Source organism: Scatophagus argus, chromosome 11 (assembly GCF_020382885.2).
Source record: "Scatophagus argus isolate fScaArg1 chromosome 11, fScaArg1.pri, whole genome shotgun sequence".
NCBI classification, from domain to species: Eukaryota; Metazoa; Chordata; class Actinopteri; family Scatophagidae; genus Scatophagus; species Scatophagus argus.
Window position 1 is genome coordinate 11,427,130 of NC_058503.1, and position 26,972 is coordinate 11,454,101.

General features: G+C 38.4%; 3 protein-coding genes across 14 annotated transcripts in view; all 3 read left to right on the forward strand.

Annotated features, from left to right (window-relative positions):
• The window catches only part of zmp:0000001200 (dedicator of cytokinesis protein 9), a 72,284-nt gene extending 69,428 nt beyond the window's left edge, over positions 1-2,856 (forward strand). For all 11 annotated transcript variants that reach the window (XM_046403474.1, XM_046403479.1, XM_046403481.1 and 8 more), the window contains 2 exons: positions 80-218; positions 1,709-2,856. In XM_046403474.1, coding sequence (XP_046259430.1) covers positions 80-218; positions 1,709-1,834 — 265 coding nt within the window. In that variant the 3' untranslated portion in view covers positions 1,835-2,856. The remainder of the gene's footprint in view (positions 1-79; positions 219-1,708) is intronic.
• A 142-nt stretch (positions 2,857-2,998) lies between these two features.
• Positions 2,999-10,227, forward strand: slc15a1a (solute carrier family 15 member 1a). Its single transcript, XM_046403495.1, has 23 exons — positions 2,999-3,209; positions 3,479-3,519; positions 3,748-3,835; positions 4,041-4,182; positions 4,643-4,762; positions 4,893-4,992; positions 5,518-5,608; positions 5,722-5,805; positions 5,899-5,981; positions 6,091-6,177; positions 6,267-6,356; positions 6,437-6,481; positions 6,570-6,602; positions 6,688-6,776; positions 6,977-7,058; positions 7,159-7,278; positions 7,421-7,564; positions 7,650-7,696; positions 7,971-8,084; positions 8,179-8,290; positions 9,011-9,148; positions 9,312-9,419; positions 9,524-10,227. Exons 1-23 carry the CDS (start codon positions 3,203-3,205, stop codon positions 9,740-9,742), a joined length of 2,184 nt encoding a protein of 727 aa, XP_046259451.1. The 5' UTR covers positions 2,999-3,202; the 3' UTR covers positions 9,743-10,227.
• A 1,126-nt stretch (positions 10,228-11,353) lies between these two features.
• Positions 11,354-26,637, forward strand: stk24a (serine/threonine kinase 24a (STE20 homolog, yeast)). Of its 2 annotated transcripts, none has more exons than XM_046404813.1 (11): positions 11,354-11,900; positions 14,831-15,061; positions 17,877-17,933; positions 18,080-18,188; positions 19,031-19,188; positions 20,687-20,872; positions 20,987-21,132; positions 21,226-21,358; positions 21,862-21,930; positions 22,595-22,746; positions 23,554-26,637. In XM_046404813.1, the coding sequence occupies exons 1-11, from the start codon at positions 11,859-11,861 to the stop codon at positions 23,585-23,587; spliced, it is 1,317 nt and encodes a 438-aa protein (XP_046260769.1). In that variant the 5' UTR covers positions 11,354-11,858; the 3' UTR covers positions 23,588-26,637. The 2 variants fall into 2 exon arrangements, with proteins under 2 accessions (XP_046260769.1, XP_046260771.1); XM_046404815.1 differs by having other exon boundaries at positions 11,355-11,900; positions 22,610-22,746.
• The last annotated feature ends 335 nt before the right edge of the window (positions 26,638-26,972 follow it).

The following is a 26,972-nucleotide window of genomic DNA, read 5'->3' on the forward strand; positions in this document are numbered from 1 at the left end:
AACAGGTTATAACGCGTGTACAAATTTTGCTCTGATTTTACTACGTTGGCACACCTCAACATTCTGTTTTTTTGAGCAGGCATTTTGTGGAGGCGTGTGGACACGGCTTAGGCATTAATGAGCGGCTGATCAAGGAAGACCAGCAGGAGTATCACGATGAGATGAAAGCCAACTATAGAGACCTAGCCAGAGAGCTGTCAATCATCATGCATGAGCAAGTAAGTGTAGTAACTAAAGTATCAGTGGAATTAATTTCTGCATTACTAATATTAGTATGTGTAATCTGTCTCTGAGATGGGTTTGGCAAGTGAAGTAAACAGACATTCATTTAATGTTTAATAATGTGAGTGATAACACTATTCTCTGTTTTTCTCTTGTGCTGACATGCGCAGCTGGGATGGTAATGAAAGAAGCATCACTATGCAATGCAAGACTGAGTTGATAATTGTTGGTCCAGCCAGATACATGCATCTGTTCTGTGATGTTACAGTAATTTTTGACCCACCTCTGTCTTGTGGTTGTTATATAGACCACGACCTCTGTAACATTTCTAGAATCCGTCCTGTGCAGTGACTGACTGAAACATGAACCCGAACCTCCTCTATTCTATTGTTACAAAAACAACAACAAAAAAAAAAAGCAGAAGTTCATCTCTTGACATTAATAGCACTGAATAGATTGGCTGATCAGATATGAGACAGGCCTTCAAAACCCTTCAATAAACAAGAAATCAGGAAAACATAAATTATTCTCACACATGGAACGTACGTCAGCCTGCCATCAGAATGGCTAATCCACCTGATTTGGGCGGCAAATCATTTAATCAATTAATTGTCTAATTGTTTCGGTTCTGCTCCTGATATTTCAAAAATCAGAACTTAATTCTCACCTATTCTCCCTCAGCTAATGAGCTCCCCTGATGCAGCAGCTGGCTAGACCAACGGTCACTTATCTCTTTTGGATTGCAGACATGTATTTTCTCTGCACGTGTGTACAATATCTATGCATCCATGCACGTTTATGAATGTGCACATACATTTTCCTGTGTGTGAACAGTCTGTTTATGTGCATGTACATAATATGAATCGGTGTGTTTATGCATTTACACTTGTTTTACATACATATAACTTACATTTTTAAGGACTGACCTGAGAGCTTTGAATCCGCAAAGCTTTTTTTCAGGAGGAAGCTGAGACATAAATGCATAAACAAAGCAAATGACGCTAACCACTATGGATATACATAAAAACCCAGAGCATGAACCTAATAGAGGAGCATTTCTGCCTCATATGGACAAATGCAGCCCAGTGAACTGTAAAAAACTTTTGAAGCTCCAGAAATTATATTTGGGACAGCCCTAATTTTTAATGATTTTCTGTTGATGTTAAGATGTTTTTTGCATTTGTTTAATGCATCTACACGAAAGGTGTGCACCTCAAAGGAATAGTCTGACATTTTTATGTCCATACAGTAAATACACAGGTACAGCCAGCAGCCAGCGGCTGGTTAGCTTAGCTGAGACATAGCCAGGCTAGCTGTTTCCATCTGTTTCTAGATTTACTCTACACTCAGCAAACCGATTGCCAGCTGTAGCTTCTTATGTACTGTACCGACATGTGAGTGGTATCGTTATCCTTGTCTTTTAACTCTCAGCAAGGAAAGTTCAAACTGTTGCTTTTAGTAAAAACTTATTCTTCCTTACTTCCAGATCAGTCCTGTGGAAGATGGCATGAAGAGCGTTCTTCCAGACTCGCTTCACATCTTCAACGCCATCAGCGGCACACCAACCAGTGCCATCATCCAGGGCATCCCCAGCTCTTCCTCTGTGGTATGATGATGATGATGATGCTTGCTTGGGTTAGCCTAGAACTCAGCATCGTCGAAAGTCACCTATGGAGCACTTCTAAACTCAAATCCTGCTTGTCTGTCAGTCAACTTAAAGGGAAGCTGACAAAACAACTCTGACCCCCTGCCACCTTTCTCAGTGAACCATGTCTGAGGCACTGGACCTGTTAATGTATGCACACGGCATGGTGACTGTGTTAGATGTGGCCAATTTAAATATTTCCTGAGGCAAAGCCTGAGACCTGAGCAACAAGGAAGAGGGGACAATGCAGAAAACTTTGTTCCAGCCAGAAGAAACCTGTGTTAATACATGTTCCGTCTGCTCCCCTCGCCTGTTTCTACCTGAAAAGACTGGGCAGCGTTTCCCATGGAGACATTCCTGTTGGGATCTTTAATATGCATGTCATTATATCACGCCCTCACAAAGGCCCATTTTTGTTTATTTTAATGTTTCACATGGTGTTTTTGTATGTACAGAGTTTCACTTTTATAAACCACTTTATTGATGTCTTGATGAACCGTATATGCTGCATACATCATCGCTCATCTTCCTGTATATGAAGCTATGTTTCTACAGAAATGCAAATTTGCAAAAGAGCCTCCTGTGACTCATGTTAGCATTCAACATTATTTCACTTCAATGTCTTATGTCTAATATGTAAAGCCATTGCATACAAAAAGTATATTCCAAGTTGTTTATTACTGTATATAAAAAAGGAGTGTGTGCAATATTTGCAAAATATCTTGCTGTGTGGGGCTCATACACTGTAAAAATGATGTTCACCTTCTTGCCAAAGCGATAAGGTGTGGAACCAAACCCTACGCCTACTGTGGAAGTAATATGAAGCTTTTACCATTTTAGTGTTCATTGAAATCTTCAAGAAATTGTTTTATATTTGGGGAGCAATGTTTTTTTTTATTATTTTTATTTAACGCAAAGTCACTGTTCTGCTGTAAACAGATGTTCCCTAAAGCTTTTCTTTTAAATAAAATACACTCAGTTCTCTGCACTTGAACTTGTGAATCTTCATTTTGTTCCCACATTTATTAAGCTTTATTCTTGTGTTTATTCCTACATTTGGTTGAGTTGTGGCGTTCTTGGAAATTAATAATTTTTATGAGGTGTCAGGGACCGAACATAGCCCAGATAGCCTCCTTATCTCCTATATCTCATGTTCCCACCCATCATAAAAGCAGCACTGTCAGCAGTGTGTAAGACGAGGACTAATAAGAGGCAACATTACAGAAACACTCCCATAACTTAACAGTAAAGGATCAATTATCACCTGCTTCGTGCAGGTATCTCAAAGGAATATCAAACCTCATTAAAAGACGGGTGGCAACTTCACTCGATACCATGACAGGTGAGTTGGCAATATTATTTTCTCCGTTTTTGCATTCAAATCCACGAAGTAAATATTACAGAGCATACAGTGCAGATACCTACAGGAGAAGTCAGAACAAACAAAGCAAACCTGTTGCATATGCTCAACGGGTGCCATACTGAAACACTGAGACACAGAGAGTATAAAGAGAAAAAAATAAGGTGATGTGGAAGCAGTTAGCAAGCTACCTTATTTTACTCTGTTCATGAATTACAGCTGGTTATATAAATAAGTCTTGTCTCGTGCAGATAACAAGGATCTTAAGAAAGGAGAGAAGAGCAAAGGGAAGGTAAAGTACTTTGATACTATGTAATACTTTGCACTACTCAAGTCAGATGCTTAGATGCATTTTGCTTAAGTATATCCATGTGATGCTACTTTATACCTCAACTCCACTACATGTCAATCATGATATTGTTACTTTTTCTCAAAGTAAATGATCTAAATACTTTTCATACTACTACTGAATGCATTAGTCATCTCACGATCCCACAATTCATTTTGTTTTATCCATTAGAGTAAATTGGTGTTAGGCTACCCGCTCAGCATCTTCTTCATTGTGGTAAATGAGTTCTGCGAGAGGTTCTCATACTATGGCATGCGAGGTGAGAATATTTTGTTTCAAAACCACAACCATATGTTTATTGTTCTTTTGTTCTTCAGTTGATGCATTTTGCCACTTCATTTGGAGGACTTGTTGGATATTTCATATCCAACGTAAAAACATTTCATAACTGACACTGCTCAGATTGATTACTGTGTACTGCAAAATAAGAGGAATAAGTCTTTGTTTCACGTGCATGTCTACAGCTGTCCTGGTGCTGTACTTCAGGTACTTCTTGCGCTGGGATGAGGACTTGGCCACCTCCATCTATCACACCTTTGTGGCTCTCTGCTACCTGACCCCCATCCTTGGGGCCATTGTGGCTGATTCCTGGCTGGGAAAGTTTAAGTGAGTGGCTGCCTCAAGTTCCATTAATTGTCATTAAACTATTAAGAGCATGTTATGGTGGTAGAGATCTATTAAGTAACTCTGGTTTGGCCCACAAAACAGAGCTGTTAGCAGTTTCACCAAAGAGACATTTCCCTTCTTCTTCTTCTTGTTTTTTTCAACTCACATTAGTCATCACACAATCAAAAAAAACAATGTATTTTGTAACCCACTAGAGGTGGCCAGATCTTTAGGCTGGACTAAGCAATGTCAAATATAATAATTTAACACACAACAGCCATTTTTCTGCAGTACTTTTATTATTTTAAGTACTTGTTGTTAATTATTTTTACTCAGGTAGGACTTTTTTAAAATTGTAATGGTCATTGCATTTTTACATTGTTACATTGGTGCTTTTACCTGAATAATGGATCTCAGTACATCTTTCACCACTACATCTCTTTCCCTTTTCCTCTTGCAGGACTATCATCTACTTGTCCATTGTCTACGCAATCGGCCAGATTGTGATGGCTATCAGTGCAGTCCATGACATCACTGACACGGACAAAGACGGGACACCAAACAACATGACCTTTCACATGTGGGTTTCTATTCAACTGCAAACATGAATGAATTAATATAAACATGAACCAGGATGCCACCTCTCAGCAGACAGTTTTCATCACATATTTCTACTCTCTTCTCATGTACACACTTCTCTTCACATTCAGTGCATTGTCCATGGTTGGTCTCTTCCTCATTGCTCTGGGCACTGGTGGCATCAAGCCTTGTGTTGCTGCCTTTGGTGGAGACCAGTTTAATGAGAATCAGGTCAGAACATCAACTCATTTCTGCTGCTGAGAGTAGCATGTGACTTCTCCTCTCATAGTTAACCTTTGGCAGCGTACAGTTGCATCGAACATGTACAATTCAAGTACATCAGCGTATGTCTCCTGTCTCCTCTGTACTATCTGCTTTCACAAATATAGACAATCATGCCTCACATCTGGCTATAATTGCTAACATTACTATACTGATGCCCTGACAACAACGAAGCTATCGTGCATGTTTTGAATTAGAGTGAACAATCTGTCATATAAAATCTATCTATCCTTATGAAATAAGGAGAGAATAAGGAAACTTTCTAGACACAGACATCACCACATACTTCTAGTGGGTGATGTTATGCCATTGAAAAAATCTTAACAAATATGACAAAAAACGCCTCTAAACTACATTACTAGCCCTAATTCTAATATTGTCACAGACATTAATTATTAAGGAATTGGTAACTCATCATATTCGACATTGCGTAACATGCATGCAATACATTTATTGATTTATTTCTCCATGCAGGAAAAGCAAAGGAGGACTTTCTTCTCTGTATTCTACCTGTGCATCAATGGAGGAAGTCTCCTGTCAACCATTATCACCCCAGTCATCAGAGGTAAATCTGAGTAGAACATAAAGTTTATGATGAACAGTGCCATAAACTGTAACAGTTGTGCACACGAATGAATTGTAATGTGTAGTTTGATGAGGGGTTGTCTCCATGTGCAGCTCAGGAATGTGGCATCCACAGTAAGCAGGAATGTTACTCTCTGGCTTTTGGTGTCCCTGCAGCACTAATGGTGGTTGCACTTGGTATGTCTATTCAGTTTGCAGACTGTGATTCAATACATACAGAAAAAATGTAAAGATTTGGTAATGATTTCATAACTGTGATGTCCCTAACAGTGGTGTTTATTGCTGGAAGTGGTATGTACTACAAAGCTGAACCACAGGGAAACATCATGCTGGATGTGTGTAAATGTATAGGGGTGAGTCTGGGCTGCACCGTTTGCATCAACACATTCTGCACTAATGTATAAAAACAAATGCTCAACATGTGTTTCTAAAAACATATTCCTTCTTCATTTTTCACTTCAGTTTGCCATTGAAAACCGCTTCAACCACAGAAGCAAGAAATACCCGAAGAGGCAACACTGGATGGACTGGGCAGAGGAAAAATATGACGTGAGTTTAACTTCTTTGTTTTCTCTCAAGTTTGCTGCAAGCTGTTCCTTCAGTGAAATGACAGCAGTTCGTGTGTGTCTGTGCTGTAGAAACTCCTCATTGCTCAAATCAAAATGGTGCTGAAGGTCCTCTTCTTATATACCCCACTGCCGATGTTCTGGACCCTGTTTGACCAAAAGGTATCTTAAAACTACTCTTCTTTTTAAAAAACAACGTCACTTTTTGGCAGAGGAAACTAAAATGTGTATGTCTATTAAAGGGTTCTAGATGGACTTTTCAAGCCACCACCATGGATGGAAACTTTGTAAGTCTGGTGATAAAACCAATTATGTACATATTTTAATTAAATAAAGCAATGTGTTCAGGTCCTAACAATGTCTTTGTGTCTGTAGGGTCTAATTGTCATACAGCCTGATCAGATGCAGGTAAGTTAAGAGAGTTTTATGATCTTATCTTGGACAGATGTACTGTGGTTTATTTGACTCAACAATGCTTTATGTTTTTGAAAAGACTTTCAACCCCATCCTGATCCTGACTCTGGTGCCTATCATGGACAACTTAATCTACCCACTGATCAAAAAATGTGGCCTTAACTTCACGTAAGCTAAAACTTTATGGCTTATTCAGCATTAGTCATTCTCTATAAATTATATCTGTCAGCCTTTTATTAGGCCATTAAATAACCTCACAGGAACAATAATTACTTTTGACATACAATTTCTTACTTTGAAAATGACAATGTTACAATCATAAAAAAGTCTGTTCTGTACAAAAACGTAACTTACTGTTAACTCAACAGACCTCTGAAGAGAATGACAGTGGGAATGATTTTGGCAGCTATAGCTTTTGTCTGTGCTGCTCTGGTTCAGATTGAAATTGATGTAAGTAGAAAACGCTTGATGTGATGATCTTATTTACTGTAAAATAAATTCAGTTCATCAACAGGACAAGTGTTCATTTGTACTTTGTATAACACTTCAGAAAACCTTGCCCACCTTCCCATCGGCCTCTCAGAGTCAGTTGAAGCTATTTAACATGGGCAACAACCCAGTGAGAGTTGATCTGCCTGGCAACAAAACTGTGGAGGTTCCTGCAAATATGGTATGTCCTCATACGTAACACCAAACTTTTTAAAAGTTTAAAAATTTGTGAAAATCAGTTGCGTGTAAGCCAATATGAATGAATATATACTGTATTCTTACCTCACTGTTTGCACAGTATTAACAGTTCCTTTCTTTTGTAGGCCAGTGACGAATTCTACACATTTGAAACAGAAAACGTCACCATTTCAATAGGCAGCCCTGCAGTGACTGAAACTATTTCCTTAGACAAGGGACAGCGACAGACACTCTTCATTCCTTCCACCATCACTGACAAATGGCTCTTGGTGAGTTGGAAGCATAGACAAATGAAAATAAAGACACCCAGTAAACCTTTTAATAATTAAACTAATCAACATCTTGTTTCCTCAGACTGATGATTTGACTTCCAAACCAGAAAAAGGCAAAAATGCTATCCGGTAAGTTTAATTACAAATATCAAAACAATATGCACTTAATTAATCAGTTGACCAATAGAAAATTAATCACTGACTATTTTGATAATCGATTATAATAGGCGACTTTATAAAGCATATTTATATCATGGTTGCAGCCCTAACTTTTATCCCCAGAGTAAATTGTTGAAAATGAATGAACTGTTGTACATATGTTTGTTTTGCTGACTGTTTGTGTTGCTGACTGTTTTTATATTTTCTGACTGTAATGTTTTTGCTAAATATGCACCCATTTCAGATTTGTGAATGGAATGAATACAACAGTGAACGTATCATCTCCTGCTGATGACTTTGGACTGATTTGGATTGACTCGTTTTATTATGCCAACTACTCATTGGTAAAAAGTGGAAAGTAAGGATTTTTTTCAACTTGACTAAGTCACTGTTTTTACAGTAGAATCATTGTTTTATACAAACCGTAACTGATTTTCTTTTCTATTTATCAGCATCACCTTCACCATACAGAGTGATTCACAGTCATGTGAATACAGCAAGGACTTTGGATTCGGAAGTTCATATACCTTCTTTATCCCCAGCACTTTTGTCTTTGGACCGAATGTAAGTTTCACCTATGATTTTTTAATATTGTAAATGTTGCTCAGATGCACAAAACCCTCATCTAATGTGACTACCAACTGTGTTAACTGTCATCGCAACACAAGTGCGTTGAACCTTTTGGGGAAAATCATGTTGGATTGTGCTTTATGCCATAAAAGATGATATATTAGGTTTATTTATTTGTGTGTATGTTAATTGTAATTATATTGAGAACAATGTAGATGTAAATATAAAATATTTAGAAATTATTTGTATTACATCTTCTTTCTTTTGGGATGTCTTGGGATTTAAAAAAAAAATTAATAAATCCCTGAAAGGCCATCGGTGACTTGGTCCTATTAAAGTATTGTCTGTGTTGCTAAAGCCTGAAATACCTGTGCTGTGCAGTTATCAGTGAGCCACATCAGTTCACTACAAAGAACAGACACTGTAGCTTATTTTGAGTCAAGCTCACACACTGGTGCTATAAATATTCACTAATGCATATTAATCCTGAGCTGAAACTAGTCCAGTTTTTAAAGATGTACATCTTAAAAAGGTAATTAGCTTGGGGCTGAATGTTAGGAAGTTTGGATTAACGCCTTGTTGATTTGTTATGGTATCTAATAAGAAAAGTGATGAATGAATGCACCAGCCTTATACTTTAATGTACAAAAAGACAATGTGTAAAAAAAAGCACTACACTATACTGAACTGTTTAATTATTGTTGTTTATTTTAGTGCCAGGACTCTATTACTGTCACAGAATACATCATGCCCAACTCGGTTCACATAGCTCTTCAGATCCCACAGTACTTCTTCATTACTGCTGGTGAAGTCATGTTTTCTGTTACTGGTCTGGAGTTTTCTTACTCACAGGTAAAACAGCACACATCTCCACACCTTATTTCACTGGTGTATCATCAAAGAAGAAATTCTACAATATGGTGCATGGGAATTAATGATTTCCTTTATAATTTAAAAGTATAATGTTCTTTGTTTTTGACTTTGTTCCATTTGTATCCTTTTTGTGTCCTAAAAGGCACCTAATAACATGAAAGCAGTGCTGCAAGCAGGCTGGTTGTTCACTGTTGCTATTGGCAACTTCATCGTACTGATTGTGGCTGAGCTTGCAAAGATTCCCGAACAGGTAAAAACTGAACTGTCTGTATTTTGTGCCATGCAGTGACAGGAACCCATAATGAGGTATTAATACCATGTTTCTCTCTCTGTCTCCCTCCTCCTCTTCCAAAGTGGGCAGAATTCATCCTTTTTGCCTCTCTCTTGTTGGTGGTGTGTGTCATCTTTTCAATTATGGCATATTTCTACACATACATTGACCCTGCAGAAATTGAGGCCCAGTTCAAGAAGAAGACTGATGACGATGATGAGGATGACAAAAGCCAGATACAGAAGTCAGAGATTGAGATGATGAAGAAAAACTCAGTAAAAAGTCACAATGAAGATGACTAATAGTTAAAAAGTCCAAACACGAATATTGTAAAAGGACAAGTAGATGTCCATAATCCATTTATATCTAAAATTCAACATCAACGCTAGGTTAGAATATCCTTATTGTCTATTTTTGTGCATGTGTGTGAGTGTTTTAGTTATTTTATATTCAAATGCCCAAATCCTGTGAGCAAAGCACCAAAGACGCCGGATTTGTTAACATTATACTAAGTATAATAAATTCATACTGAAAGTTTGGTATAATAACAATGACAGATGAATGCTATTATTTCCTAACAGATGTTATTAGATGTAATTGTTTTGTATTTTGTTGTAAGTAAGCAATAAAAAGCAAATCCTGTTCCTAAACACTTGTCTATATATCCTTTGGCAAAAGGCAGTTGAACCTATAATTCTTGTTCATTTTCTCTCTGAACCTGATACCTGAAATCTACAGCTTTAAAACACACAGCCGTATGAGACTGAATAGGGTTGTTTTTTGCAATAAATGTGTTTGTCTAGCACCTGTTCATCCTATTTAGCAACAAATCTTATTGCACTGCAGTCTGTCAGGCCATCAAGTAAGTTGTATGTTCCCAAACTGGCTAAATAAGTCATTCCTCACCTTGTAAATTATAGTTTGAAAAAATAATCTTAACTCAAGGTACACCTTAAAATTTGTCTGGATCTTTCAAATGCATTATTGCTTTCTTTCCCACTCAAAATATATGGAACTGACAAAGAAATAAATAAATGAAACATTAAATAAATTAATGTGTCATTAAATCCCCCCCAAAATAATATTACAAATAAATGTAGCCATTCATTTATAAAATGTGACATAAACCTATATTTATGTATGAAGTGAATAATCCTTATTCATTTACTTTTGGTTTAATTCTGATATTTATGTGTGTTTTCATTTATTTTTCCCATATTGATTATTTTAAAATTGAATTAATTAAAGAAATCTTCATTCTTATATTTATTCTATTTTTGTATTACAACTCTGTTTCATTGTGTAAATAAAGGCGCTGTCATTTAAAATGTGTCATGGTGTCATCTTTTTGCCTATTGGTTGATCTATATCACAGTGCATAGATGGACTGTACATGCTAAAACTGCTTTTGGTCACTATAAGCATTCCTCCTGTCCGTACATCCATTCCTGAAGCTAATTCCAGTGTGAGTAAAGGGGTACAAAATCATTTTTCTGTTCAGGTTTCACTGAATTTAATGTAAGGCTTCAGCAAAATGAGTGAGTATGTTCCTTGATTACAGTCTTTACTGTTAAATTCAGTCTTTTATCATTGCATCTGCTGCAGCTCTGCAAGGAAATGTTGAATAACTGTTGAAGATATCCACTTGATTCGTCTAATTCGGACTGATAATATGGTAAGGGAAAGGATCAATCCTGTATTAAGAAAGAAACAATAAGTTCAACACCAAAACTGTTCTAATGTAGGCATGCGAGTCCTGCTTTGCCGAGTTTGTAATTCAGCCTTATTTATAGGCCTACGTCAAACTACACACAAATGTGAGAAACTGCCACCTGTGTGCACTTTTTTTACTCCTCTGTGACGCACTCTATTTACGACTGACGCCATATGCACGGTCTACTCTTCTTCATTCTGATTGGTCCTCCGGAAAAATGAGAATGACATTAACCAAGATGGCGCTGGACGACAGGGAAAAGTGATGAGAGAATAGAACAAGAAGAGATACAACTATATAATAGTGTGCATTTATTTACCCTGTGCGACTGTTTTAAATCAGACCACTAAATTGTCATCGGGAGGCTGTCAAGCTCGTGCCGAGAGACCACATTGGTCTATAGAGTTATAATTATTCAGCTGTTTGTTAACTAGCTGCTAAAGTAGCTAGCCTAGCTAACGTTCGCTAACTGCGGAAGGCGAGTGAGGAGAAAGCTGGCAGACAGATCGAAGTGCAAGTCGATAAGTCAAGCGTATTTTGTTTAAAAATATCAAGCAACTTCCCCGTCTGAATCATTAAAACACCCTCCCAGGGTCTGCAGCACGGACGAGGTAAGCGAAACCAGGAGTCGTTCGGCAAACTAACGTTACGCCTAGGACAGCAGAAAAGAGGAGGAAAGGCGTCATCTTTACTGATTTGACGCCATGGCTCATTCCCCTATTCAGAGTGGACTGCCGGGTATTCAGGTAAATAAGATGTGTTATCGATGAGCTAACTTTCAGAGAAACGTTTATTTGGATCAGAGTCAGCCGACATTTTACTTCACGTTTCCTCTAACCTTCAGCTAGGAAGTTTGAGCAGATGGCTGTAAATAACTTTATCTGCAAGAACACTGTATCACTTAAACGCTATCACTGGTGCTCTCTAATGATAAATGCACCTGTTATTTTCCAAAGTCCGACATTTATCGGCAAGACGGCTGTTGTGTTTGTTGTTGTCAAGTCTAAGAATGAATGACTATTTGTCAGATCATATGTAGGTTCTTTATTCTGATTGTGCTCGCTTCCAATTGATAAACGGTGTAAACTGTAGGCTAAAACTGTCTATCACTAAAAATCACCAGAAAGTAGTTCAGTTTATTGTGAAGTAGGACAAGGAAAATCAGCAAATTCTCACGTTCACACATCAGATGGTTTGCATTTAGACTGGGAAAAATGAGAAACATCTGAATATTTGTCCAAGTTTCTGTGATCAACTATCATTTCAGCTCTAATTATTTCTGTGAACCAAGGATCTACCTGCAGTTTTTACCTATGTTTTATGTCTCTCAGTTAGTGGCATGTAATGTCCTAAGTCCATTTGTCCTTTGGAGTTTAATAGAATAATTGTCATCATTATTGATTAGTCTGGCAATTCTATAAGTCTATGAAATGTCTGATAACGGAGAAAAATCCCCAATCGAATTGAAGCCAATCCAGAATACCGTTGCTGTGATGTCTCTGAATTATTAATTTAATTTGGCCAATGCTCAAGAAATCTTCACATGCTTAATGAATTAAAAGATTCATTACTTATGTCATTTAATAATCTGTATATCCACTAATCACTCATGCAGTTGTTTTAGCACATATGACATCAAATTGCTAGTTTTTGCCCACAGCACTTAGAAATCTTTAAAACACTCAGTTTAGTATCACAAGAAAATAGTTACTCACAAACTTATTGTTTAATTGATGTTTCAGATCTAGTTTTGACAATTGTCAGAACTTTTCTCATTGTAATGTTATTGCATTATCATGGCGCCACCAACAGCATAGTAGGCTGAATAATACTTACCTTAATAGTCTTATGTTCAGTTTACATTATTGTTTGAGTTAAATCAACCCCTCGCTGCTGGTTATGTGTCGTTTTTGAAGACTTGAGGAAAGGTATGCCACCCAACAGTCCAGGTAAGAATGACAACCTCCTTGGGTGACATAACCAAGGCATGCATGATTATTGCATTGATTGTGCACAATACTGCTCTTTGTCTTAAATTATGAATATTTTATATGCACAGACAAAGGTCTAGAGGGGGAAAGAAACTAACTACCTGAGATCACAGGTCACTATGCAGGAAAGTATTAGAAGTTTGAAGTCCTGCAGTGAGCCTTGAGCCCTGAGGGTGTGGTGCGGAAATGACACTAGACTACACAGTTGTGTGGTGCAGATGGGAAAGCATCAAACACATGCTTTTAGAGCGAGCTTCAGGCAGCTTTAGTTGTCGCAGCAAACCTGCTGACTGTGGATATGGCAAGTACATTCCCATCATGTGTAGTCTGTGGTCGCAGCGCCCTTGTTGTTTTTCCCATTGTTTTTAGAGGAGTCAGGCTCGACATTAAAATTTTCACCTGGATGACTGACCACACTAGTGTTATGATAGTATTTTGGTTCTGTTGTTTCTACGCTGCTTTATTCCACACCACTCTCTTTGTTGTAAACTCCTTTTGCTATCAAATTCAGCAGCTCTTTGACAGTTTTTCAGAGTGCAGCTGCTCATCTCCACCTCCATATAGTTTGACCATCATGCATTAGCACTTTTACAGGAAACTGTTCTCCGGGGGGACTAAAGCAATATGCTGTGTGAGCTGAAGATCATCATCTAGGGCTAGGTCACCTCGTAAATTAAGCATGGGGCTTAATTGCATTAGGTCTTTATTATTAAAACTTTGTTGCGTTTTAATTTTTCAGATTTCCTTCATCATATACAGTTTAATGCTTTAATGAAGGTGCAAAATTTTCAGTATAAACCTGTTTTTGTACTCTTTTTGTCATGAATGTTATAACAATGCTAACACTACTCAGGAAGTTTAGGCTAATGATTGCTCTGCGTGAAGGGAAATTGAACCAGTCAACTTAAAGACCATTATTCCCTGGTGCTCTGGAAGGAAATTGGTCATTTAGTTCAGTCAATAATCAGGGTGTAGCCCTTCAGTTTCTGTTCAGAGTTTGTGTTGGAGGTCATCGAACCTCAGGTATGACTGTGTGACACTGTTTTGTGATGTTGAATAGCTGCAGAACATAGAGGGGAAGGCCAGGTGCTGGTCTACTCAATTGTCAAGCATATTTTAGCTCACATAGAATTGATGACAATATGCTGCATATTGTTGTCTAATATGAAAATAAACTGAATATTGCTGGGTTTTGGACAACTGGCGGGACCCAACAAGACATTTTTAGATGCCACTGTGGGCAATTTTCTGACATTTTGTAGATAACATGATTGAGCTGAAAACTATTGCCTGATCATGAAAAAAAAACATTTGTTACTTGCAGTCCAAATGGTGAGACGGATGTTGCAAAACTTTAAAAATCCAAAGCATGTTTTAAATTATTATGACTCAAAATCACAAGGTAAAAATTTGTTTATCAGCTCCATATTTGCTGTATGTGACTATGTGTCCCAGACTTAAAAAGAACACATTTTGATTTAATATTGTTAATATTAATTTAAAAGAAATGTTAGGTTGCTTGTGTGTTGAGCTGTGGGCCTGTGTTATGACAGCTTGCATACCTGTAATTTAACCTCCTTTATGTTAAATGTACACTAAAATGTAGCGTCTCTTGTGTCTGTGGTTGTATGTTACTGAAAATGCACTCTGTTCCCTCTCTCTTCATCCATCTCTCTGTCACACAGAATTTCAGAGCAGATCCAGAGGAGCTTTTTACGAAGCTGGAGAGGATAGGGAAAGGCTCTTTTGGTGAAGTTTTTAAAGGCATTGACAATCGCACTCAGAAAGTTGTGGCCATTAAAATTATTGATCTGGAGGAAGCAGAGGATGACATTGAAGACATTCAACAGGAAATCACGGTTCTCAGCCAGTGTGACAGTCCCTTTATCACCAAGTATTTTGGATCCTATCTGAAGGTAAGCTTTAACCTCAATAAAGATATTATTCTATTAGTCAGTTTCCAATTGTCCATGCGCAACGTAATGCACACATCAGTAGTATGTTCTCGCAAGCACTGTAGGTCTATAAATAATGCATGTGGGCAATGAAACAAGTTCTGCCTGTATAATATTGCACAGACTGCCCAGCATCACAGGAGTAATAGCTTGTGGATTTTGAACAGTGAAATCAAGCATTTGGATATTGACATGTGTTTTGTTCTTTTTGCTGTGTACTCCAGCAGATTTGATTTTAAATTAAACAATGACTATGACATCAACATGCTGACTTTTCAGCTTCAGTATCAGGGTGTCCATATGCATACTGGTTAAATGTGGTGTGGGGGGTCCCTTGTATAAGCGCACCGCAACGGACAATTCTAGAAACAGATCCTGTGATATTCATCTGATGTGAACTTAAACAGTCTTAGAGTTGAATGTCAGCTCTTTAACATATCACTGTGTTAAAGTGCATAGCCAAAAAAACAGCCTGTTCTCTTTACAACCCAAGACATCAAGAACAAAAGCCAATATCTGCCGTGTTTTGGTCAGCTGTAATGGCTGTATTGACAGCATCGCTTAGTTGCAAACCATATTTTGTAACTATAGTAGATTTTCAGGCATGTTACATGTGATGGTGCTTAGAGTGCCTCTCACAGCATTTACTATGGTACTTAACAGCAGTAATGAGGGAAGTGGAGCTCCATTAGCTCAAGTCATGCTGCTGACTAAAGGAGAGAATTAAGGCTTATTTGTGTGTTTTATGTAAGCATGGTATTTGTGCTGTGTGTATGTTCGTATTTACATGTGTGTTAACTTGAAAGTGCTATTGTTAAGTTATTAAGTTGTACACTTTGGCACCATCTTTTTTTAACACACTGACTTTACTAGGGATTAAGAACGATCGATGAATGTCATCAATACTGGGAGTTTTTTTTCTGTTGATTTAATTTGATTTAGTTTTTCTTGTCTGGTCAGTAGTGCTGGCAGTGGTGGCAGCAATTGATCATGCTAATGGCACTTTCATTTATTCCAAACAAGCTGCTGGAAAACAGAAAATGCATCAATGCATGTGCCACAGAATTTCTAACAGATAGGACCTCCCAACAGCATGTGAAACATATGAAACCTTAAAAGAGTGGTACTACCTGAGATCTTGTCTGCCATCAAAGGACTGTTTACACTAAGGTAGCTATAAGTATAAGATACTGTAAAAGGGACAGGTGCATGCTGGTGTTCTGAAAACAACTGGAACATATTTATTGTCTGCCTGCATACCAACAACATGCTACATATCAAGCAGTTGCAGCAGCTGTAACACAAAGCTCATGGAGGCAATTAAGGAACCCTTACCATCCAATTTCTGCACTTTATTCCATAAATTGTGATCATTCTCATCGTAGCTCAGGCAGATCTAAATACACAGACAGGACCGACATATTTTTAGGTACATTATATTGCTGTCCACCACAAATAGACCATATTCATAAATCTTAAAATAGACTTATCTTTGATAAAAGGGCGTCCCTGACACCCTCAAAACTTAACAGGTTTTTTTTTTTCCAGGATCAAAGTAGCCCAGTGATAGTTGTCTGTACATCTATGGGTCAAATGCAAACAGAAACTGCTAACGACTATTTCAGCATACTCTTGTAGTTGATTTGACACAATGTACAGAAATACAGGCTAAAAATGAGGAGGCTCAAGTTGTAGCTCACAGCATGCCTTGCTGAATACAAGGCAAACATTATGCTCCATCTTTACATCCCCCAAAGCAGTATGGGAACTGAAGTTCCCAAAATTAGCATGTGATTATCGCCCAAAAAGAAGAATAATGGAAATTATAAAACAGGGTGCACAAGAGGGTTAAGTGTCAAACTTTAAGCTCTAACCACTGCTCTACCGTGGGCAGGAGTGCTTGGCATGTTTAGGACTTCTGCACCAAAGTGATAAAGTGCCTTGATTTAATATTGAGACCAAAAGCAGAAACTCCTGTCTTGTTTTTCTTTATCATAAATTTTCAGTTATACACACTCCAAAGGGTAAATGTTAGTGTAGAATCTGTTTTGTATTGTGTTACACTCTGTGTAACAATAATTGAAATAATCAAACAACTGAGAATAAGGAGAGGTTACTTGCTAAGGGAAGCTTAAAGAAATAGAGCTCACAGGTGGGTGCTGTGCTGGTTGGTGAGTGTGGGTGACAGTGGCATCTGTGTGGACGGCAGCAGATAGTATCTGAGTACATGAACTGATATCTTAGTCACAACACACAAACTGACATGACACGTTGACAAGTCTGGGGTGGTAGTGCCACTGTGGTTGCCTTGCTAAACTACCTTTACAGTGATGCTTCATTTATTCTTTTAAAAAGATTGTGCTTGTTCTGGAAACAAGCGTTACCCAACTTTTCTGCGCACAGCAGGATCAAACAGCTGAGATGCTGGATGAAACAACTACAGGAGTGGACATAACAAGGCTAGGCTTACTTAAAAAATATACAGAAGGAAAGCTGTTGTTCAACATGAAAGGTAAAACCAATTCAGCGGTTTAGCTCACTCTGTGGCAGTCCTAAAACCTTGTACAAATAAGTTGGAAGAGAGCCTGAGCATGTGACAGCTGGCAGCGCATGTATCAGGGTTGACTGTGTATGCATCACATGTCCAGAGTTAACAGTGTGCTTATTTTTTTTATTTATTTTTTTTTCTGAAATTGGATAAAGTGAGTAGGAACATGTCTGTAATAATTACTGCAGTCTTGAGGACTATTTGATTGAATTGCTGATCTGTTTTCAGGGTACGAAATTATGGATTATTATGGAATATCTGGGCGGAGGATCAGCCCTAGATTTGGTAAGTGTGTATCAAAATAAAATAAATGAGCATTTTGATTTGTAGCTTCTTATGACAGTTCTCTGATGTGAGGAACTGTGTTAAATCTGTGCCGTTGTTCAGCATGAAGCCCAAAGTCACCTGTATCCTCTAATGAATTCTTCTAGTTGGAACCAGGTGCCCTGGATGAAACACAGATTGCTACAGTTCTGAGAGAGATCCTGAAAGGGCTCGAGTATCTGCACTCTGAAAAGAAAATCCACAGAGATATCAAAGGTGAGACGGGTACATGTTGTTTCCTCTTGTAAATGGTTTCATCTTGACAACATGTTAACACTGTGTAACACTGAAGTGAAGCTTTAATGTGTATTGGCATCAGTGTTCACCAGCTGTAGTGGAAATGTTTTCAGTAAAAGTAAATTCCACCACTTTGAACACCTGGGATTTTTATTTCTTTTCAGTCATCGTTTGTAATCAACCAATCACTTAAATCTGTCACATTTCACATTGGAATGTAAATTCTTTTCAGATCTGTAATCTGTATTGTCTTTGTGTTAAAACAATGATGCCTGAGAGAGGATTTGTTGACGTTTACAGTACTAAAGCAGGCTTGTGTTTCTGTGGAGAGAGCTGAGGCCTGTCCTCCGAAGCAAGCTCAACATGCCCAGGATGTTTTTTGTTCGTTTCATTTGGCCTGACAACTGCAGCTTTGCTAAGCTGGTCACATGAAGGTGGTTATCAACTTGATAAGTCAACTTAGGTTTTCTCCATATAGCCATGAGCATGTTCGCATAAAAGATGCAGCGCTTGCAGTATATGACTGGTCACAAGTACAGCAGATCGTACCTGTAGCAGAGTCACATATTTTCCAAAAAGCAGCATAAATTACCCAGACAGTGGGTCCTGAAAAACCCAGGGTTTACCCAGATGTTACGCCAATAACCACAAATGCTGCTCCTTAGTACGGACCTCAGTGCAAATAGGAACTTCCTATAACTGTTTTTTCCGTCCTATAATAAGCAAGTCATCTCAGTTGATTATCGTCGTCTCTGCTTTTATTTTAAAGGCTGAATGTTTTAAGAACGATATTTGATGGATCTCATCTTTGTTACTTTCAGCTGCCAACGTGTTGCTGTCAGAACAAGGCGACGTGAAGCTGGCAGACTTCGGAGTGGCGGGCCAGCTGACAGACACACAGATAAAAAGGAACACATTTGTTGGTACTCCTTTCTGGATGGCACCCGAAGTCATAAAGCAATCTGCTTATGATTCAAAGGTCAGAACTGTCCCAACTTTTGTTTTTGTCACAGTTGAGTCTAGCGTTTGAAAACAGCTTTGTGTCACACCACAGAATCTCAAATAAATCTAGTTTTTGGGTAAAATTGCTTTAATTGACAAGAATAAATTTCTAATGTTCATATGTTTTAAATGTAAAAATGTATAAGGTCAGCCTTTTGTGCCACTTTTGTGTCAATACAGTAAGTACACTTTACTATACTCAGCTGGGTAGTGTAGTGGGTAGCATCTGAAGTAGTGAGTTTTTTATCAGGCTCATTGACTGAGAAATGGAGAGGAGTCAGTGACGTCATGAAGACAAATGTCTTATGTCTTATTGTTGGGTGAGACAAAGAAAGGCTGTAAAGATTTTTGGCAGTGGCCTCAAAATGACAGTCATTATTAGCATTATACAGTATACTATTCAGACCAATACAGTGACGTGTGTCAAACCTTTTTTGGTGATGGGATGCATCTGCTAGGGGTAAAAATTTAATGTTCTCGATGTATAAAAGATCTTTTTTACCAGCTTCCTGTGGTAAAAGAGGAATCAAAACAGGAAGTGAACAGATGTGGGCAGGTGTGTGAGAGTGAGAAGGAAAGAGAGAGATGTGAAGCCAAAACGAATTCTGTGGTGTAACAGTTAAGTGCATCCAACTACAGCTGTAGACTGGAGTTTCTGCATACAGTGACAGAAAACATAAATAGATCTGACAAAGTAAGGACGGGCTGTATAATAAGGATCACTTCCCCAATTTTGACTGAAGAAATGACAAATATGTCATTATTGAGATGGTAAATTAGGGCTGCTTGAAGTCTGTTACAGCTTCTTATCATATCCATCCCTGTAGAAATAGTCTTCACACTATTAATACAATGCCTACAGCAACCATTCCAACATTTCCACGGCAGAGAATGAGTAAAATGCATATAATAAAGCACAGTTTGACATAAAGCTTGTGTTAAATATGGACAAGTGACGATAATTCATCTGAATAGGTAGCACAGTCTGGTAGTCAGGCAGTAGACTTATGCAATACATGTGTTTAATATATGAAAGGGGTATTATTGATCCCCAAGCAAAACCTATTATCACAGCCATGTGAAACATGACCACACTGTGTCAATATAGTGGAAGTATATAAATTAAATGGGGATGAAGAACATAAGAAAAAAGTGCAAAAAGAAAAACCATGTCCATCATGTATGCTTGTTTTTGGCAAGCGTTTTTAAGCACTTTTTAAGACTGGCCTAGACCAGAAATGACATCAGTTCATATATGCTTATTTTTGGTACAACCATAAAGTGAACCAGTGTGGTTTGGCAACACAACCACAATGTCACAGTCTTCACTTTGCAGAGCTTCCTCAGATACACCCATGCCGCTGAAGTCAGCTGTGCCATTTCACACTGCATTGTACCTGTGTGTATTTGTGGAGAGGCGTGTGAACTGCTTCTCCTTTAATGAGAGGATCTTGTTTGTCTCATTGTCTTTATAGGCAGACATCTGGTCATTAGGAATAACAGCAATAGAACTGGCGAGAGGAGAGCCTCCCCACTCTGAACTTCATCCTATGAAGGTCTTATTCCTCATCCCAAAGAACAATCCACCAACTCTGGAAGGAAGCTACAGCAAACCACTGAAAGAATTTGTTGAAGCCTGTTTAAATAAGGAGCCTAGCTTTGTAAGTTTAAAGGACTCTTTAAACTCTTACTAATAATAATAGTGCACAGTACCTGAAGAAAGAAGCTATTCTTTGAATACTCACTCTTAAGTTTGGCTTATGTATTTTCCTTAGAGGCCAACTGCCAAAGAGCTGTTAAAACACAAGTATATTGTACGGCATTCCAAAAAGACATCGTATTTGACGGAGCTGATTGACAGATACAAGAGGTGGAAATCAGAGCAGTCTCGAGATGAATCCAGCTCTGATGATTCAGATGGGTAAGTTGTCTGCACCATGTTCAGTTTTCTGGCTGCTGATGCAAAAGCTAGCGTCTCTTTAAGTCCACTGATAATTTTCTGGTGTCACTGAAGCGAGCCAGATGGCCAGGCGTCTGGAGGAGACGATGCTGCTAATGATGACTGGATCTTCAACACCATCAGGGAGAAAGACCTAAAAAAGGTTCAGAATGGGGCAGCACAGCCTGCCGAGCTGGAAAGGACACAGGTGAGGCCATTGGCCACCGTAGAAGGAAAAAAGTAATGAGTGAGTAGTTGAGTTGTTAGTGAAGTCTTAAGAATGATACCACTGCAGCTTGAGAATGATTTATGGTAGGTCACTTAACACATTCGATGAGTGTTGCTCGACAGAAATTAAACAGTCATGCGTTGTTTTCAGTTTATACTTCAGTGAAGTTTTAAGTCATCAAGTGTATCAACATTGCTTGTTCAGCTCCCACTTTGTCTGTGAGCAGCAGAATCGCCTCACTTGCTATGGTGGGCTTGGTAATAAGGTTGATGAATGATAAATACAAATGCGGTTTGTCCTCTTAGCTCTCCTCAGAGCTGCTGCTGACGGTTGGCTGCTTCTGAACAAACAAAAACAAAAAAAATTTTACAGGTGCACGACATGAAAGGAAAGAGTCAAGCAACACTTTTTTTTTCCTGTTGAAAATCTGTCATTCCTGTTGAGCAACCTTGATATGTGTCAATCATCCTCTATCTTTCCAGGTGCAGGAGAGTCCAAAGAGGCCTTTGTCACAAAGCTTGTCTACAATCTTTTCTCCATTGTTTACCGAGGTAAAGGCATTACCTAACCAAGCATCAGTGCCGATCACACAAAATTATAGAATATTGTATGGTCGGATCAGCGCTGGAAATTTTTTGTCTGCCTGCCACTGTGGCTGATGGTTTTGAAAAACTACCAGCCACTTAGTTTTTTTTATCAGGCACTTTCTTGTTTTAACCGTGGCATTGTGTGACTGTTGTGTGTGTGGGAGGGGGAATACAAGAGCTACAATATCCAGTCAAAAGGCTAATTTATTTCATAAGGTAAATTTTTAAACTCAAATGCAAAATACTGACATTCTCTCTCTCTCTCTCTCTCTCTCACTTTCACTTTCACTCCCTAAACAAATTCACTTGAAATATGAATTTATATGTTTTCCTTTTTCATTTGATGACTGAGCATATAGGTCCCCATAGCCGAGTGAAACAAGTAGATACACGATTTGATCGACGTTAAGTTCTGTACAGTCTATGGTGCTTTCACAAACTGCTCTGTTCCCTGCTTTTATTTACCCGTCACCGTGGCTGGTCCGTTGAGCAAATTCACCTGCTGCTGTGCAAATTTGGCTGGTATCATGCGCTAATTTCCAGCCCTGGTTTGGGTGCATTTATATTGTCAGAAAATACTCTGTTAATAAAATATTTAGGACATTAATATTCTGTTGTTATCTAAAAGCTGTCATTGTTACAGTTGAAAGAAAAGGGCGAGACGAGCAATGGCAAGCCAGAGGCTGCAGAGGAGCTGCGGGAGGCCATTTTCCTGGCAGAAGGAACACACCCTGGGATCTGTGACTCCTTGGTAGCTGAACTAGTGCAGAGACTTCAGAGGTAATGAGATTTCACATCACATGTTATTATTTTCTTAAATGTTCTTTGTGTAAAAGTCCCATAAATTTGCTTATCACACGTGTGATGTACAGTATTTTCTGTGATGAAACTGGTTGCTGACCATGAGGTCATCACCAAAGTTGCAGTACTTTACAGAAAGTTCAAGGCCCATCTAATGGGATCTTTAAGGGCATTGAGTAATGGTGCTGACATCTGTTGGTCCATCATTAGGACCCTTTGGTCCACAATAAAAAATGCAGACAGCGTTAAACTAGGGGCAACGTACCCAACAGAAACTACCACTGAAGCTGACTGACCACAGAGGCCTGGGAAAAATTTTATGCCATCCTTTGAGTCGCTAGAGTGGCTAAAAATGTGGTACGTCTATTCCAAACTTTCAGTGTAGAACTGACTGCGTGTCAGACTTTGACCTCGACCATCATTTCATGCTATGGCAGTGTACCTTTAAAAACAAGTTGGCAACACGCTAATTTTACATTAATTAAGATGCTAGTACACTGATGTTGCACATTTAGCTTATAACACAGCTTAAACTGATACAAGTGAGTCTTTTGTGCTGCTGTACAGGAGGTAAACTCTCCTAATTAGACAGCATGGGCTTTAAGCATATTGTGTTTGACCCAGTAATAGCCTAGATATAGGCGTTGTTGAGTGGCTATCAATTTTTGATGCATCCAACAGTTTGCTTGTATGTGATGAGCATTACAGTCATGATTGTGACATTTAATTTGTTCTAACTCTGTTCAGAAGATAAATATTGATTTTTTTTTTTCTGATGTTTGTCAGGTTTTCTGTGCCACATGCAGCATCCACTCAGTGAGAGGTGTCGCATCTAGCTCTGCTCTAATTTTCCACCCTGGTGGCAGCAGTCAGATCTTTTCCTCTGACCTCCACAGCCGGGATGAAGTCTCCCAGGAAGGTCTCCCATCACTCATTTGCCTGAAGCAAATCCTGGCCTACTTAATGTCTGTTTATACGCTAACACAGCCACTCAACTGCCACCATGACTGCCACCTGCTGTAAGATGTCCCCTCTCAATACCTCCTTCACCACTGTTCTTTTTTTAAGGGTGGAGTTAGCTATCTTTCTGTAAGGACTCTGTGAGTTTTGGTGAGTTTGTGGCTTTTTCACAAAGGTCTAAACTCTGCATCCTTTTAAAGAAAGTACCTTGCCTAATTAATTGTGTGCATGCATGTGTGGCTGTGCAAGATATCCTGCTGTGAAATGTGTGGTGAAGAGTGACAAGTGGGTTGAAGCCTTCTATTGAAAACTCAGGTATCTTGCTTTAAGTGAATTGGGTCCTCTGGGAGATGGAAAGAACTTTATAGGGTGGTTGTACAGACATGTAAATAAGCTGATTTCTACAGATTCATGAAAAAGTGATGGAGCGTTTGTAATGGAACCACTGTGTACAAATGGCCAAATGCAAACTGTAGATAATGGTTGTAGGGTAAATATTTTGAGAGACTGAAATGGCCATACATGAGATTGCCTTGCCTTTTTACTTGTTCTTTTTGTATAGGCCTCTTTGATTTCTCCAGTTGTGAAATATTTTAAGTATTCATCCGGTGAATGAAAATGGCTGCCCTCTATCATGTTTTACTATTGATTTATCATGTATTTCTTAATTCTCTTTTAACTTTTTGGTTTCACACTCTATGCTGTGGCTGTCATAACGTTAGAGAACATAAAAAAGGCTGGATTACTAAAGCCCCCACCTGTTTTAAACACTGGATGCTTTGTTGCCAGCCCCAATTCCACAAAATCTCGAGTTTCGCTGGTTTTAGGACTTTGTCTCTTTTCCCCCTGTGTTTTTGATTGGTTAGATAAACTGAGGTTAAGTCCATTCATTCCATTAACAAGGCAGTGCCATCATCTAGTTTATATATCAGCAGACTCTTTTAGTCTTCCTAGGAGCTGCAGTGGTACCATCTATCTCCTCAGTGTGCCTGCAGCTTTAATTGCACTTCAAGTATAAATGCCTTTGACTATAAACAAAGTAGCCATAAAACAGTAGCACGAGACATACGGTATTTTGCAGGTATACGACCTGGGACAAAAAAAAATGTCCACCTGAAGTCTCACAGCTTGGACTCTGGAGTTGGTCATGCAGTGTAATATTTCCCTGACTGTATATTCTATTGAAACTTGTGAGAGGTTTTTCAGTTGTAAAGTAAATGCATATAGACATAGACTTCTCACATAGTAGACGACACTGCTCTCTGATGTATATATTGACATTCAGCCAGAGGTGTTCAGAGACCAGCGGCACTGCTACTGCTTTTGACTGTAGTTTTAAAGGAATGTGCAGGATAGTATAACAGTATAAAGCCTACTGGTTGGCCTGTGCAGTATGTGTTGTAGCACACTGCAACGGGACTGGAGGAATGTTGAGTCCTGGACAGAGTTGAATCAGCCTTAGAACATTTGTGATGAATGGAAGGAATAGTATCAGCTTTAAAATTTTATATCAAATGTTTTTGTTGTGATTAACCCCCCACCCCCCCCCCCCCCAACATTTCGTTATGCAGCAATACTTTAAGACAAAGATAAGAGATCAAAAATGCACCTTTCATTCCTTGCCAGAATAATGCGTGCTTGAACAACTGAACTTGCTTTGCTTCTCAGACAAGAGGAGTTCTGACTAAATCTTCTGGAGTCAGATCATGTATTATTGTAGCCAGTGGACAATACAAGGTACACAATAAACAGGGCAAGTTAAAGAGATCGGCATTTTTCAGTGTAGTTCAACATTTTGGGAAATATGATGTCTGACATCCTGTTAGCTTAGTGACATTTACTTAGTGCAACGACTACGCTAAGAGGAAGCAGCTGGCCTGGCTTTGCCTGCTATGTCATTCTGTCTGTACAAAGTAGTGTAGGTGGTTTGTTTTCTCTTTCCTCATTTCTAGTCCTTGTTGTTGAGCTAATCGAACCGGTTGCTAACATTAGTTTCATAGTTCCTTTAGACTTGAGAGTGGTATTGACTTTTTCTAAAGATTAGCTGCATTAGCTAATTCCCCACAATAAGCATATTTCCCAAAATGTCAAAGTATTCTTTTTACTCATTTTAATTTTATGATTTAAACAGAACATTTCCTCCCCATTTCTCTCCAAATATTTTGTTTTCTTTTCTGCTTGGTACACTTTAAGGAGTAAAAGTCAAATTTAGGTTGGAACCGGTTAGCTAAGTCAAAAAACAATTTCAGTTTTCACTGTTTCCCTATGTGTTTTCCGCTCTTTTGTGAAATTACTCAGTTCTCCATTCATACTTCTCATGTGAAATGTGTCATGCAAGCCCTCCATCCCAAACTGAAACAGATTGAATTCAACTTGCACCTTTTTACATGGTCTGGTATGACTGTTTATCTTTTTATGTGTTGCACTTTTTTTGGGGGGGGGGATTTATTTTGGTTTTTAAAATACGGTACTGAAAAAGGGTACAATATGATGTTGCAATCACACCAGTTTATATTTTCTCCACCCCCACCCCCCCCCCCCTCCCATTTTGTGTCTCTGTGTGTGTGTGTGTGTGTGTGTGTATATGTATGTGTGTATGTATGGCAATAAAGCAGTGTTGTCACCAGGAGTCGTTTCTTAGCACAAGTAGGCATATATTCTATTGAACTATTTTTATAACCCAAAAGAACAGTATTATGTAATAGAGGGTGTAAAGTTTGGCTCTGTGGTGTGTTAAAGTTTCAAAGTAAACACTGGATAGCAATCACTCAAAATGTACAGTTCATTTTGGGTGACTTTGCTGACAGTTGATAGTCCAGTATACATATTTGCTAATTCAGGACAATGCTGTTGGATTTATTGAAAGTTGTCAACTGATTACAGAAAAAATAAAAATCCAATTCAAATTTGCTGTTGTTTTGCTCCATCAGATGCAGTAACATGACCTTCCATGAAATGTGCGGTGCCTTACTGTATTGTATTTTTAACTTATTGTACTTTTAAATTAAGACTATTACAGTCTTAATTTATATTAACTTGTTTCCCATGATAATGCTAGGTTTTTTTAAATGCCCAGTTTAATTAAGCACAAAGCATATATTTAAACCAAGATTTAGTGAAGGAATCCTGTCACAGTTCTGTTAGTAGTATTATATTGAAATTTTTGGGTAACAGCATGCTGTATATTGGATGGGAGCAGTGAAAGTTTACACTGTGAGCATTTTCTTAGTTGAATACAAATTGTA